Source organism: Elgaria multicarinata, chromosome 9, assembly GCF_023053635.1.
Source record: "Elgaria multicarinata webbii isolate HBS135686 ecotype San Diego chromosome 9, rElgMul1.1.pri, whole genome shotgun sequence".
Lineage (NCBI taxonomy): Eukaryota > Metazoa > Chordata > Lepidosauria > Squamata > Anguidae > Elgaria > Elgaria multicarinata.
The window spans coordinates 72442757-72459013 of record NC_086179.1 but is presented as its reverse complement, the minus strand read 5'-3'; the positions used below and the strand labels follow the sequence as shown (position 1 = coordinate 72459013).

General features: G+C 40.5%; 1 protein-coding gene across 2 annotated transcripts in view; it reads right to left on the bottom strand.

Moving 5' to 3' along the window:
• Positions 1-13671, bottom strand: part of TUBGCP6 (tubulin gamma complex component 6) — a 29797-nt gene extending 16126 nt beyond the window's left edge. The window contains exons 1-11 of one of the 2 annotated variants that reach the window (XM_063134088.1): positions 13636-13671; positions 10324-11155; positions 9489-9652; positions 8319-8529; positions 7464-7637; positions 6157-6278; positions 5285-5360; positions 3940-4049; positions 3217-3308; positions 2117-2256; positions 1231-1380 (exon numbers count right to left, since the gene is read on the bottom strand). In XM_063134088.1, the coding sequence (XP_062990158.1) occupies positions 1231-1380; positions 2117-2256; positions 3217-3308; positions 3940-4049; positions 5285-5360; positions 6157-6278; positions 7464-7637; positions 8319-8529; positions 9489-9652; positions 10324-11070 (1986 nt within the window). In that variant the 5' untranslated portion in view covers positions 11071-11155; positions 13636-13671. Of the gene's footprint in view, positions 1-1230; positions 1381-2116; positions 2257-3216; positions 3309-3939; positions 4050-5284; positions 5361-6156; positions 6279-7463; positions 7638-8318; positions 8530-9488; positions 9653-10323; positions 11156-13635 lie in introns of those variants that run through there. The other variant, XM_063134090.1, reaches the window with a different exon arrangement.
• Positions 13672-16257: the final 2586 nt, after the last annotated feature.

Sequence of the window (16257 nt, the reverse complement as noted above, 5' to 3'; positions counted from 1 at the left end):
CCCGCCCACACGTTCCGCAGTCTCGGGATCAGCGGGCTCAAAGGTGAGGATGAGATGCTGGGACAAGGGAGGGATCATCCCTCCCTGATCCCAGGATACCCTGTGCGTCCCCGGGATTTCGCCCCGTCTAGCTAAGGCCGTAAACTGACTGCCTCACTGATATGGCTGGAACACTAGACAGCGTTGCAGGACATAGTAATAGTACACTTTTTTTAAAAAAAAATAATTACTGTAAAATGTAAACGATAGAAAAGAAAAAGTAATAGTATACATTTATAACTTGCACTACAATTTAAGCATAAGGGAAAAAAACCTGCGAGGCCTTATATAAAGTAAAATCCCACAGAAAACAAAGCACAGTGGTAAAAGAGATAATATATAACAGATAGGTTAGCTTTACCGTAGCTTTTATAGAAAAACTACAATTAAAAGCCCTGCTCATATGTGAAACAGTGGTACTACCCTGCCTCCTTCTATCCATCCTGTTTTCTCCCATGGAAGGATAAATAGGGAAAAACTTCTGCACACTTGGCAAAATGATTATTCTCTCTCCTCCAGGCCTCATCTTCCTTCATGCGGTGTGGGTGAAATGGGAAAGGGGCATTTTTTTTTCCTTCCCCAAGCTGCTGTCTTATTCCACAGGCAAAGACCAAAGGTCGAGCTTTCATACTCAGGTCTGCTTCCCAGTTTTTAACCTCTATTAGCAATTTTTACATTTAATACACCTTGATTATCTTTCATTTTACATAGTAGAATCTCAAGGGCTCACACAGAAATACAAATATTTGAGCACTTTGCAGATTTAACTGCATATTATAGCAGATACATCCAATAAAGATATCATGTACAGGTTTGTATATCATTGCCAAACATAGGTTGCCTAGATTAAAAGAAGCATAAGTAAAATCTCAAACATAACTTTCAAACAGGAAAGCAATGAATATTTATTTATTTATTTATTACATTTTTATACCGCCCAATAGCCGAAGCTCTCTGGGCGGTTCACAAAAATATATGGGACACTCCAAGTTGTTACTCTTCTAAAGGTACAACCCAGTTACCCACTTACTTGGGCATATGCCCCATTGAGGTCAATGTGATTTATTTCTCAGTAGACATGTATAGGATTGCACTGTACGTATTGGTCCCTATGTCCAGCACAATAGAATCCATGTCTAGTACAATAAAGTTTACTAATACAAAATTAATTATTCCGTTCAGTCAGTTTACCTTTTCTTCCTTGCTGATGGTACTATAACGTGCAATTCTTTCCATTCGGCCCACATATAGTGCACAGTTTCTCTCAATCTCTTTTAATTCTTCAAAGGAGAAAATTACAGAAATCCGAGGAACAGGGATATCAGACCAACATATATAATGCTGCAAAAATAGTAATAAATATTTGAAAATTAATCCAAAATTTTATACATTTTTTTTTAATTGTAAAACTGCGGGCAGATTCTTTTTCTATTTTCAGCTTTCATACAACACTTAGGTAGTTTTAAGGCTACAATCCTATATATATATTTACTTGGGAGTAATTCCCATTGCATTTGCTGGGACTTACTTCCGAGTAGTTATGTATATGATTACATAAGAACATAAGAAGTGCCATGCTGGATCAGAGCAAGGGTCCATCCAGTTCAGCACTCTGTTCACATAGTGGCCAACCAGGGACCCACAAGCAGTAGGTGGTGCAACAGCACCCTCCCACCCATGTTCCCCAGCAACTGGTGCACACAGGCTTACTGCCTTGGATACTGGAGATAGCACATAACCATCAGGGCTAGTAGCCAATGGGCACTCCTCCTTCAACCCCCGTGCTCGCTTCTTTGTGTGGGGACAACCCCACAAGAGTACAAATGCAGGGGTTAGAGGGCTCATGTCGCCAATGCACCGTTGTCAAGACAGTCCCCAGGAGAAAGGAATTTCAATACTACAGAAGTGATCACCTGTCTCCGTGGACTCACTCTATGGCCTTGGAGCATAAATATCCTGGAGACTGCAAGGGGAGGCAAAACCTCTTCAGCTAAATTGATTTTCCAAGGAGTTAAGACTTCAAATGTACTTGTTAACAATGCCAAATCAATGACTTTCAAGAGAAAACAGCACTTACCCTTGGACAACACAACTTTAGTAAGTTTATGGTTTTCCCACAAATGTATACATCATTAGCAATATGTTTCAAGAACACAGGGACACAGTCTTCTACTTCTTTTGAAATCAAAACGTACCCATGAGTCCAGTAATGTTTATCTAGAAATCCAAAAGGTAAGAAAAGTCAGAAAATGTATCACATTTGGGATCTTACAGCACTATCAGTTTTTAATGCAATATAGGCACAATTATCATCCATTTGTACTCAGTCCAGATTATTTCCTTTGAGGTTGCACTTCTGTTGCAGGGATATCACCCATTCCCAATAAAGAATCTTGGGGAACATTAAAAACTAACAAGATTATTCTGGCGTAAGCTTTCATGGCCTATGGCCACTTAAGCTAGTGCCAAAACAAATTTGTTAGTCTTTAAGGTACCACAAGACTTTTTGCTGTTTTTACTGCAACAGACTAACACATCTACCCCTCTGAAAATTCACACATTTCCAGTACCAGTTGCACTTGCTCTATTTTGTACCTAGGAAAATGCACTACTTCATCTAGATGGTGCATTCGTAAATACTGTCATTGCCTTAGGGAATGAAATTATACAAGTATCATTGAAGTCTATTAGTTAGTGTCTAAGACAGTTAGTAACAAGTCTTGTTGAAATCATTGCGGACTATGTCCCACCCACCCAGTTGGCATTTGACAAGTTTTTCAGTTTTTCTTCGTTCATATTTTATGGATGTAAACCATAATAAAGCACATACAGTGACAAACAAAACGTATACAATATAAATATATTAAAACCAGCAGATAAATTCATACACAGCAGAAGGACAAAGATAGTGTCAAATATAAAATAAAGTTAACACCACCTCCTGAGCCTGAGAAAAAAGAGAATAGAATAAAATTGGTGCAAGTGTCAAAGAGATGATGAGGAAATTCTGACACAATCAGCCCTAGAACAAAACACTAAAAAGTACAAAGAAGAGCAGCACCTCTCCCAGACATTGTTTTTTTCTGATTGCACAGCAAAGGCCCTTTGTTACTAAAGCAATGTGACAGGAATTCAAAAGCCAATGTACTTCTAAATGTATGTTTAAAGCTAACATACCTCTAAAGCCAAGATAATCCTCATTGACCTGAATCATAAATTCACCATACACATCTCTGAATACACCACTGTACACCCAATCATGGATAAACCTAAAACACAAAACATTGAACACTACACTTGAAAAAAAATATAGAACATCTTTTCTTGAGTAAGATCACCCTCTCCCAACATAAACAAGTAACATCAGAATACAATCACTAAAACAACAATTTGGGTTAGATGGCAACAGTAAAGACCTATGGGCCTCATGTTCAGTACTACCCCCAATGAAGATGTCTTAACTCCACAACATCTGGTTTTGCACAGGCTCTGAAATAGATGAATTAACGTTTATAGTCAAATATGCTATAAAGAAGAGTCTCTTAATAATTGGGATCCCTGCTGTGGCATATAATTCTACCGGTCTTCCAAAAGGGTCTCACTCTTGATTTTTACTCAGGCCTCTTTAAAAAAATCTGCAGGTGAGGTCTGCAAAGTTCTGAGCATTATCTTGCTTTGTAAAAAGAGTGGCTTATATAAAGTCCCAGGACATATTTCATTGTTGGTATAGGCCACTTTAAGATTTAGTTTTATTTTAATACACTATAACAGAGTTACCTCCATTCTGAAAATTCCATTCCTTTTGCAGTAAAGGCAAAAACGCTCAGAAACCATAGGAAACCAATTTGATATTTTGGTTACATTGCTATTGCAATGCATGATTTAAACTGAGGCACCTACCGTGTGTATGGTTCACAGCTTGTTTTTAGTAGTGACAGAAGAACTGGATAGTGTTCATTGCTGCAGTTATTAAGAGCCTCTTGGTATAGATATGAAAGAAGTTTCACTCCCTGAAATATATACAAGCCACTTTTTGTGAGGGAAACCATAACACATATACAGGTATTTCTGTTCAGACTCAGCTGGCCATTTTTATCAAATAATTTTGTCTTCACTGGCAAGACTGTTGGAACCTGCTCTCTTGGTTGAGCAAAGACTATTATTGATGTTGTTGCTGTTGTAGAATTCTTTTTGGTGTAATGGAGAATGCTTGTAATTGCAGGACATTTTTCTATCTAAATATGCATAGCATTGTATTGTTACACTTGCCTTTCTCTTAAAAACGACTAAAAGCAACTTATAACAAAGTGATTAAAAATAAAAAATAGCTTTAAAAAAATCTATTAAAAATACCCATAGTAAAACAACTAAAACATCAGCACAGACCATAACAAAAAGAACCAATGCATAACGTACTTCATGTACGTTCAAATGCCTTGGAGTGAAGTCTTGACTTGGTGCTAAAAAGATGACAATGTTGGTGCCAGGCGGGCCTCACTAGGGGAAGTGCTCCATAGTCAGATGGGGGAACACGACTGAAAAGGCCCTCTCCCCTATTGCAGTCCTCTGAAACTCCCTCAGAGGAGGCAATCTGAGGAGGGCCTCAGATGTTGGTTGCAGTGCAAAGGTAGGTTCATACCAGGAGAAGTGTTCCACCAGGTATTGTAGTCCTAAGCTGTTAAGGCTTTATAGGTCAAAATCAGCACTTTGACTTGGACTCAGAAATGTATAGGGAGCCAATACAAGCCTTTTGTTGACTTTTAGAGATTTCTATTTATTGAAGAACATTGAGAGGCATCCAGGAGAAGAGGGAATACTTTATGTAGGATGCAAATGATGCTTCTTTTGAAAGTAGTATGTTCATGCTCATTTATATTATCTGGCATAGAAATTCCAATACCAATGAGCAAATACATATAAGCTGAACCAGTTGCAGCAATATCTTTATAAAATACAAAAGCATCCCAAACTGAAGTTTCTAAAGCATGTTTATTTCAGTAATTTCAGAAATAATAATAATAATAATAATAATAATAATAATAATAATAATAATTTATTTCTCACCCACCTCTCCACTTGGATCGAGGCGGGGAACAACAGTGAATATAAAACACATAAAAACTGATTAAAAACATAGCATACATGATTAAAACATCCTTAAAACATCCTAAAAACATTCTAAAATATAGAAGTGCACATCTTAAGTTGCTGTGATTGCAGAAGAGAAGCAAAATCATATACTCACTGTCGGAAATGAACCGTCACCGCTTCCACCAGTTCCCAGTGTAGTCGCTCCTATGCCACAAAGTTCAGCTAAATACCTTAATAAAAGCAACAGGTTACACTTGCATAGATCCTTAAGAGCATAAGAATTATCTTATTTGGTCCAGCATGTTGTCCCTCTGGGAAGGGTGTGATGCAATGTCTACCCATTTCCTAGTGCAGGGCCACAGAAGCTAATATTCTAATGTATAGTGCACCTGCCCATGAAGGTTCCATTTACAGATCCGGCCCCTGACCCTCCAGTGGGCTATTACAGAAGTGGTACAAAATTATGAAAGGTATAGAAAGAGTGTGTGTACAGATTTTTTGTTTTCATACCATTAATTGGGGCATCCGTTAATTTCATATGATTGGGTCATTCATGAGCAGTACGTTCAGATAGACCAAAGGAAGTAATTCTTCACAGAGTATATAGCTTATATAACCCATTCCTATGGGATATGGTGATGGCTTCTATCTTAGGTGGCTTTAAAGGAGGATTAGATGAATTCAACATCTATCAATAGCTATTAGCCTCTCCCAGTCCCCAGCAATTGCTACTGAGATTGCTGTTTTTCTGCCAATGCTAGCAGTAGGGAAACAGTGATCTCAGGAATAGTGTTTTTTCCCCTCACAGCCCAGCTGAGGGGAAAAGCGGAGCAGGGTCCTGCCAGCTTCAGAGGTTGCACATGGGAGACCAGCCCAAGCTTTCCAGCTGTCCACCCCTGCCTTAAGAGGCTTGCTTTAGCAATTAGGACTAAATTAAATTTTGACAGCCAAATTCCTGTAAACGATATTTGACTCCTCTGTGTTTTGGATCAAGCAGGTAAAATTTCAAGGGCTGCTTTCGGTTACCTTAGTTGGCGTCCTAGTTTTCTGAACAGAAAGCTGATAGTTAGAAGAGTTAAAGTCGGAGGAGTTGACAAAACACATGCTCGGTAGTACTGCAGATATTTCCTCAGCCCACTTGTGAATGCCTGATAAGAGGAAAGAGAGAGAGGTTCTACTATTAAAAATGGTTTGTATACAGTATACATTCAAAGTATGTTTTACAGGAAGTCGGGTTGCACTATTCTTGTTTCTTCTCTTTCGGAGGATAAAGGAAGCGCAGGCCCAATTCACACTGTATGGACAGGTATCCGCTAACTTTTTTTGAACGGGGAGCGGCGATAGTCCAGTAGTAGAATACATGCTTTGCATGCAGAATGTCTCAGTTTAATCCGTATCTGGTTAAAGGATCAAGTAGCAAGTGATGGAAAAAGGCGTCTGCATAAGACATCGGAGAGGCTCCAAACAGGCAATACCGGGCTAACTGGACTATCTGACCTGGTAAAAGTCAGCTTCCTAAGCATCTCCTGGACCTTCTGCCAGGACACACTGGCTTGTGCTACATGCACAAAAGCTATTAAGAAGCTCACCATCCCTTTACCTAGCAGTTGAAAAAGAACGAAGCTTCAAAGCACCTCACAACTGCATCTTCAAGAGGGTACTTGATCAATCTAGTAGTTCTCTTCCATCAATTAACTTGGCATGATAGCCCTTTCTGTTGGAATAAATTTAGCAATAATTTCTGTCTGACACCTATGCCCTTTCTCATCAATTGTCCCCTTTCCCCAAGTCCCAAGCTCAAGCAATCCACTTTGGGAAATACAATTATAGTTTTATTGATTGTATTTTCATTCACATCCCACCCATTTTATTGGTAAGGTCCAAAGCACGCAACACTTCATTACCTCATTCATCAGCACAAAAACACCACGAAATAGACAACTGTAACTCCAAGGCAGCTGAGATGGAACATAAACTTAGCTTCTGCCCCCAAAACAAACGCTAAATCCATTGCACCACACTGACTTGTATATAAGCATTCATGGCTTCTAGGTAGTCGTATAACAAATTTTATACAAAGAGCAGTGTCCATAGCTTTTCTCTGCTTCCCCTCCCAAAACCATGTAAAGAGTCTGGGTTGGATCTAGAGATTCATGAGCACAGTTCTGCTCAGGGCCATCTGAGTTCCTTCTCTCTCCCTGCAGCCCCTGAATGTTTGCTCTGGGAAGCTGGGGAACTCAACAGAACAGTGTGGATCCAACATTAGACATTAGATAAAGTCAAGAATGCGCAATCAACAGAATTAATGGTATGAAAACTGAAGGCATTATTACCTGAAACACAAGTCCTTTTTTGTATGAGGAGTCCAAAACTGGTTGAACAGAGAAACGGCTCAGACGTGTGTAATACGTTCCATATTCAGCAATTTCTGACAGCAGACTGTTCATGCTTTCAGGTGATGTTCCAGATACATATATGCCTTGCTTGACCACAAACATCTGAGCTGCCTAAAGGGTTAAAAAAAGGTGGAAGTTGCCAAATTAAAATGTACAGCACATAAAATACTTATAAAATAATGATCAAAGTCCTCATCAGTATAATTTGAGCTACTAAATAGGTGGACTATTTGATTAAGCAAAAAAACAAGTCTATGGCCTTAGCTAGACCAAAGGATTATCCCAGGCAAATAGAGGGGTCGTCCCTGCCTGCTCCCGGGATCCCCTGTGTGTTATTTGGATGTACAGGGATGATCTCGGGACAATCCTGGATATAGGCCTGGTCTAGCCATGGCCTAAGTCTACTCTGCAAAGAATCCACTAAGTAATAGCACAGCCTCCCCCAACCTGGCACCCTCCAAATGTTTTGGATTTCAACCCTATCAGACCCAGCCGGCATGGCCAATGGTCAGGAATGCTAGAAATGTTTGTCCAAAACACCTGGAAGGCACCATATTGGGGAAGGCCATTATAGCTCATTAGCAGCTAAGATATTATGGCACTGTCAAATGAATAAAAAAGATAAACATACACAGATGCAAACCATGGTAAATCTTAAAGGAAAATTAAATTAATATGTAAATACATATGAAAAGTTTTATTATCCAGGACATACATTTTATTTACCTATTTATTTATAATTAATTATATTAATTTTTATAAACCTTAATATTTACAGTCATTTCTGGATACCTGATTAAATGAGAATGAAGTAGATACCACACCAATAAGGACATTCAGAACATCTTTAACTATTTCTGGTTCTTTTACTAATACACGTTGTGGAAGCTGAAGTTTGTTGCTGCTGAAAAGTTGCAATTCCTCTTCTCGAAGTCTGCAAAATCTGTCAAAGGCTTCTCTTCCAGCTTCAGAAAGGTATGGTTCCTCTTTTTTCCCAGGTGGACTACGTAAGCAAAAACAACAAATGTAATATCCAGGACTATAAAGCACTGCTACAAGCCTAGGTTCATGGTTGTGCCATTAGAGATGCAAACCGAAATCACAATTATGAATTTCCTCTCCTGTTCTTTTGGCTTCATAGCTTCACTAGGTCTAAATTATGAACCTGACCCAAGTATCTGCCACGTTAAAAAAAGATGTTGACTATAGGCAATCCTTCCTCAACTTGGCACCTTCCAAATGTTTTGGACTACAATCCTTTTTCACTAAAAGGGTTTCTTTTACCACCAAAAAAGAAATGATCATCTTTAGGATGATTTGTTTAGGAGGCTATTATTATTTTGTTTTATATGTTTTAATTTGTATGTTACCTTGGAGGCCTATGAAATAATTTTATAAAATAAATATAATATTCAGGAGACTTCGTTACATGTGCACCATTTTTTTTTTGGAGTAGCATCATTAACACTGACCATCAATAAATGTTTTTGAGCTTTGCAATTAAAAAAAAGCCTAGGAAATGGCAACTCTCTTATGAGAGAAAAGTAAGTGCCTTAATCTTGTTCATGTTTAGAGTACAATGTTGGTATCTGCCTTCCTTGTTTCTGCTGGGATCCAGACAGATGCAAGTGAGTGCTTAAAGCACATGAGGTTCTGCCAGTTTGCCCTTATCACTGCAGCCCCCACATGACACTGGAAGCCATTCCAGAGATTTCCCCCACAAAGGCAACATTTTGCATGGAGAAACAAGGGAGACCATGCCCTTTTGGTTTCTAGCTTATATTTAGCTGCCATCTTCAACGCCAAGCCTTTCATTCTTCGTCTGAAGAATAATTTCGGAAATTGAATTCTAGTTTTGAATCCAATGACAAATCTTGGGCCAATACAGTATAAATATGGGCAGCTTCCTGTGAGAACAGCTTATTACAAAAGCAACTCCTGAGGCTTAAAGACAAAACGTACCATCCAATCCTTTCCCAGCATCTTCGCTTACTAGGTCCAAAGGTAAGCACAGCTTCCCAGAGATCAATATCTGGTGTCACGCTGGGTTCTGACTGAGAGTCAGGGGTGAGATTAGATGCTGATTGGAATCCCTCATCTTCTGAAGGATCTATACTTTGAGGAACCTATAAACATAAAGGTACTTATAATTTATATATATATGCAACCAATTGTCTATTTTTTTATTTAAAACATTTGTATCCTGCCCTATATCGTTAAGATCTCAGGGCGGCATACATATAAAAGCATACAGTATAAAACAATATACACAGCTAAAAACAAATTAAACCATGAACCAAGTTAAAACAATATATAATTTGTCTATGATCTTTTCCCCATCTTACAGCACAGGTTCCCCCTATAACTGTGAGGAAACAGCCCACTCCCAATTCTGCCTGCCTGCCTTCTCAGGTTGCCCCTGATGTATCTCCAAATAAAAATAATAATTCCTAGTGAAGTATTCCATATTCTGTCTACAATGTGGCAAAATAATTCTTACATTTGAGATTTTCTTTTGTGACTGCTATTGCTACGTAAAGCATAGAAAAACTAAAAGACATAGAGAACCAGTATTGACCATGGATGTATGTCCAAATTGTTACTCAGTCATGCAATAAGACAGGCAACAGAATGGGAAGCAGATTACCTACACAACAAGAAAATTACAAATAGAGGCTCATGCTGAACATTTTGTCATTAAAGAATCAGTGAGACTAATTAAAAAAGCATAAATGAATTTAATACTATTTAATAAGTATCTATACTGAATTTGAGTAAGCATCACACAAAAAGATACCTTAATTGCAAGTCCAGACAAATCTGCACTGTCAGGCACTGGCGGTAGGTCCAACTTGATGTCCATGTCATATGTACGACTGTGAACAAGAGCACCAAAGAGTGAGACACGGGTTTCCCTCTCAAACCTGTCACCCACCGGACAGTTTTGTGAAAATAGTTCTACAGTAGGAAGACCAGTACCAGGTGCTGCCTCCATGATCTGCAGTGTCTTTTGAATTGTATCATTAAACTGATGTTCCTCATTTGCAATAAAAGCCTGGATATCAGCTTCAAACACACTAACATCATAATAATCGTAACCTTGGTATTTAATGTTTCTTCCAACGTATTTGTTGTTCACAAAATAATCCTTCTTGGGCGGTAAACATTGAGGCGGCCCAGTTCCTGCAAGCTGTACCAAAAAGTCCAGAACCGAAGTAATTTCAGTAAATGGTAAACAGGTAGACCTTTCCAACTTGTCTACAAGCTCCTCCAGCCTGTCTGCTTCTGGGCTCATTCCAGCAACTCTCAAGTTGAAAGACAGCATTAAAATTTTATTTTTCACCGGAAGCCTGGGAATGTTTGACTGAACCTTCCGAGCTTCGTCCACAAAAAGGTTAGCAAACAAAGCATTGTATGCAATCTTCTTGAGACTTTTGTTGGACCTTTTTTTGCTGATTTTTCCCCTGCCCAAAGGGACCTTCTTTGACAAACCTGCCATATGGGCTTCACACAAGTCACTAAACAGCTTTGTAATACTCTCCATGGTGGCATCAGTTACCGGATGTTATCTTGAAGCCTGGTTAATGTGAATCGAGCACTAAGAATCAGAGAGGACTCCATTACAGTACCTGGAAAGTAAAAAACAAAGGAGTAATTAATTATCATCTCCCTTTACTTAAGAAATTAAAGAAGTGCCATGCTGGATCAGACCAAGGGTCCATCTAGTCCAGCACACTGTTCACACAGTGGCCAACCAGCCATTGGCCAGGGATGAACAAGCAGGACATGGTGCAACAGCACCCTCCTACCCATGTTCCCCAGCAACTGGTGCACACAGGCTTACTGCCTCGAATACTGGAGATAGTACACAACCATCAGGGCTAGTAGCCATTGATAGCCTTTGCCTCCAGGAATTTATCCAACCCCCTTTTAAAGCCATCCAAACTGGTGGCCATCACTCTGTCCTATGATAGTGAGTTCCATAATTTAACTATGCACTGGGTGAAGATAAGAACATACTTGTTTCCATTACTTCATTAATGTTATATCTTTATGCACTGTGCATTAAGGCATAGATTCTCAAATTGTGAATCAGGAACCCCTCACCAGGCATCACAAAATCAAATGCCAGGATTCTAACAGTACTCTAGTCTTGGAAAGCAAGCAATGAGGTGGAAGAAGCTGTTCAGATCCTATACTTCAAAAAGCTTGCCAGACTAATCCTCTATCTTGTAACTCTTAGCCTCTAATTTTAAGTATGTTTATATGGGAGTTAAGTCTAATTGAACACTGCAGGACTTACTTCTAAGTAAAGTAAATATGCATAGGACTGGGGTACACAAGAAGCTATATAAACAATTAGTTCATTGGTCGATCTAGCTCAGTATTATCCCTAGACAGACCCATGGCAGCAGCTTTCCAGCATTTCAAATTCAACTCTTTCCCAGTCCTAATCAGAAATATCAGGGATTGAAGCCAGAACCTTTTGTATGCAAAATATGTGCTCTACAACTCAGTTCTAGCCCTTCCCATGTAAGGTATGTACTGTTTTTGTACATATCTGTACAGGTGTATCTATAATATGTGTAGTATTTTTTAATACAATAGTATTTTTTGTCAGTAATAGAAAATGATTGGCTAAACTATATGTCAAAAGTGGTTCCTATTTTCCAAAACACCATCAGAAAATAAGTCAAACAATTTTATTATACTACTCAGAATTCCTTTTAAATAACTTTCAAGAACAAACTTTATGGCACTACAATACCTTCTGAGGTTTTCATACAGAACGCCCCATCATCCTGACATCCCCAAAGCTAATTGTTAAGTCTCAACTTTTTCAGTCATAGGATTCTCCCCAATGCATGACCCATGAAAATATTGCAAGAGAAAGGGCTGTGACCAATGCCTGCCCTACTTAGAATTAGACCCACTGAAATAAATGGGACCCAAGTTAGACTCTCGTGCAAGCACTGAGTCATTACTGACTCTTGGGAGGGACGCCAGCCTTCGCTGGCCGGGGAAGGCAACGGCAAACCACCCTGCTATAAGGCCTGCCAAGAAAACGTCAGTGAAAGCTGGTGTCCCTCCAAGAGTCAGTAATGACTCAGTGCTTGCACGAGAGGTTCCTTTCCTTTCCAAGTTAGACTAACATTGGATACAACCCAAAGGAAGTGAAGAGGGCTCTGAGGATTTCCACACACACGTCTAGGCCTCCTCAGCATTGTTTTACTCCTTTCCCCCCAAAGTTTGCCCTGCTTCAAAAAGCCTGACAGAGCTAGGGGCTCATTAGGGTTAAACAAGGGGACAGGGGCAGGCCCCAGTCAGGAAGCTCTGGCCCCAAACACCTGCCACACATTTACATAGCAAGTATCCCGTCCACCAAAAGCCCATCTCATCCAGCATCCTGTTCAGAGAGGCCCATCAAGAAACCCACAAGCAGGACCCGAGTGCAATATCACTTGGTGTACATACAGAGCCCAAGTACTTGGTGTACATACAGGCATACTGCCTTGAGGTAGCATGTGGTCATCAGGACTAGTGGCCATGATAGCCTTACTCTCCATGAATCTATCCCATCCCCTTCTAAAGCCACCCAAGTTGGTGGCCCTCACTACTTCTTGTGGCAGTAAATTCCGTACAGGGTGGTGTTGGCTTCCTTTCTCGCTTCCTCCAAGGGCGGAGGTGGTGGTGGTGGTGGTGGTGGTGTGTGTGTGTGTGTGTGTGTGTGTGTGTGTGTGTTTTCTGGCTTAAAAAAATGCGCCTCTCACTGGTGGTGGTGGTGGTGGTGGTGGTGGTGTGTGTGTGTGTGTGTGTGTGTGTGTGTGTGTGTGTGTTTTCTGGCTTAAAAAAATGCGCCTCTCACTCGACGCGGCCGCCTGCCTCACCAACCCGCGGCCGGCTGGGGACACTGCCGTTGGAAAGAGCCCGGCTCTCATGCCGCCGCCGAGCCGGTCGGGTGAGACGCGCGTTTTTTTGTTCTGTTTTTACGCAAGGCCTACAACAACAACAACAACAACACGCCTTTCAACCTCCCTCGGCCGCCTCATAAAGATAACGGGACGACCACCCCCGAACCTTTCAAGCCCATAAATATCTATCTACCTACCGCCAGACGCGGAGGAAGGCACACGGAGCGGGCGGGCCCAAAGCAGGAAGGAGGAGTCGGGCAGCCTCAGTCGAGAGGAAGGCGCACGTGAGAGGACGCAAGGCCTGGAGGCCGGCCGAGCCCAGGCAGGGTTGTCCCTCAGTCAGCGCCGGGCGAGCCGCGGGAGGAAGGAGCTTTCTTCTTCCTGGGACGAAGCGGGATTAAAGCCTGCTTTCTAGCCCCGGGAAGCTTGAGAGCGTGGGCGAAAAAGAACTGGAGCGCTGGTTTATTACGGTTTCCTTATTATTGGCTTACTACGGCTGGAGGGTTCAGCCGTTGGCAGGCAGGCAAGCAGATGACATTCAGCGCGCCAGGCACTGCTGCTTTCTTAAAACGGTTCATTTTCCTTTAAGACTTGTCGAGTCGCTCTCTCAGGACTACAGGCTCAGTCCTATTCCCGATTAGACAGAGAAAAGGTCCTACAACTCTCAGCACGGGCTGGAACAGCCCCTATTTTTATAAAAAAGAAAATTGCCAAAAATAGTGGCATGTATTAGAAACATTTCAGAATGTTTTAGGACTAAAACCATTATTATTATTATTATTATTATTATTATTATTATTATTATTATTATTATTATTAATCATCCCCTAATGGCCAGAACACGTACAGAACAAAACAGCCACTTCTGAATAACTCCATGGCAAGGATGAAGTAAGCCACAAAATATCCACAGAAAGCACATTCCAATACCCATTCTAAAAACAGTCACATTTTGCAAAATGATGGAATGACAATTTCCATGTGAGCCAGTTCAACCAAACTCAGCACTGAGTAGTGGATGTTTATTCCAAGGATGAAATTCATCGGAAAATTATTCCAAAATACCTAGAAGAGTTAAGTAGCACACATCCCCCACAACAGTGTTTTCCTAGCTACCAACATCCTGTGTTGCATGGGTGCTTTGGGTCTCTCATAACTTCCTGCTTTCTTGCACTGATTCAGGCAGTACCATTGTTAGATCAATGTTCTTTTCACCCAAGGACGAGATCCAAACAGCCCTTAAGCACGACTCCACCATTCCAACGACAGAGGGTTCAAAAGCGCTTTATTGATTAGTAATCAAGGCCTGGTCTCTTCAAAGGGAGCAATCAGACAAAAGACATAGGGAATATGGTACAGTATTAAAGCTTTCAAGGGGCAGGGCCCAGTAGCAGCATTAACCAATCAGAACATAACACTGAGGCATAGCTAATTATGCTAAACAGTCCTGTAAACAATACCTTTGGCCTGACAGTAAGTTACAGAGAGTTAACTTCGACACAGACAGCTGGAGCCAGGACTCTTGTTTATATTAGTAATCAAGGATGCAAGGACGCACACAAGGAGACATTCTCATACAGGGCATTATGACATTTTGCTTGGTGTGCAATGGAGATTTTACAGTTTCCTGTTAAAAATGGAGGTGGTTCTGCTAACAATTTCCCCCCTTTAAAGCAATACAAAACTCAAGCTTGCTAGCTTCTTTTAGATCATCTGTGGCTAAGGCTTCACAATACAAATACATTTGCTGGTGGATTACAGACTTTGCAAGACTTTTCACAAAAGACAAAATACAGGGAAGGCAAAAAGCAAGGATAAACAAAAATCATTACAATGGAACAAAATACAATGCAAGAAATCCCTCTTTTAACTACTCCATATTGGATAACTGGTGAGCCATCTAAATAGATCATCAGTGGGTGGTTCAACTGCTTAATGAGGAAGGCAAATTGATAACAGACAACAAAGAAAAGGCTGAAGTGCTTAATTCCTACTTTGCCTCGGTCTTCTCTTAAAAGCGGGTCTATGACTCCTTCCTGGAAAAAGTGAAGCAGAAGTTGAGAAGGCAGGATTGCAGTTTGAGATTGATAAAGAAATGGTCAAAGAACACCTAATTTCCCTGAATGAGTTTAAATCTCCAGGGCCCGATGAACTGTATCTAAGAGTAATGAAGGAGCTAGCAGAAGAACTCTCAGAACCCTTGTCTATTATCTTTGCAAAATCATGGAAGATGGGTGAGGTGCCGGACGACTGGAGGAGGGCTAACGTTGTCCTTATCTTCAAAAAAACAAAAAGGAACCTGGGAACATGGGAACTACAGACCAGTCAGTCTGGGAAAATTCTGGAGCAGATTATAAAGAAGTCAATCTGTAAACACCTTGAAATCAATGCAGTGATTACTAGAAGCCAACATGGATTTGTCAGGAGGTGTAGGGAACGCTGATCAAATTTGCAGATGACACAAAATTGGGTAGGATAGCTAATACTCTGGAAGACAGAAACAAACTTCAAAGTGATCTTGAGAGGCTGGAGTGCTGGGCTGAAAACAACAGAATGAAACTTAATAGGAATAAATGCCAAGTTCTACATTTAGGGAATAGAAACTAAATGCACAGTTACAAGATGGGGGACACTTGGCTCAGCAATACTACAAACGAGAATTGTTGTAGATCACAAGCTGAACACGAGCCAACAGTGCAACACGGCTGCAAGAAAGGCAAATGCTATTTTGGGCTGCATTAAGAAGTATAGCTTCTAATTTCAAAGGATACTGATGCAAGCACATTTGCGCAGCACATTTCTTTAGGGTGTACACCCAA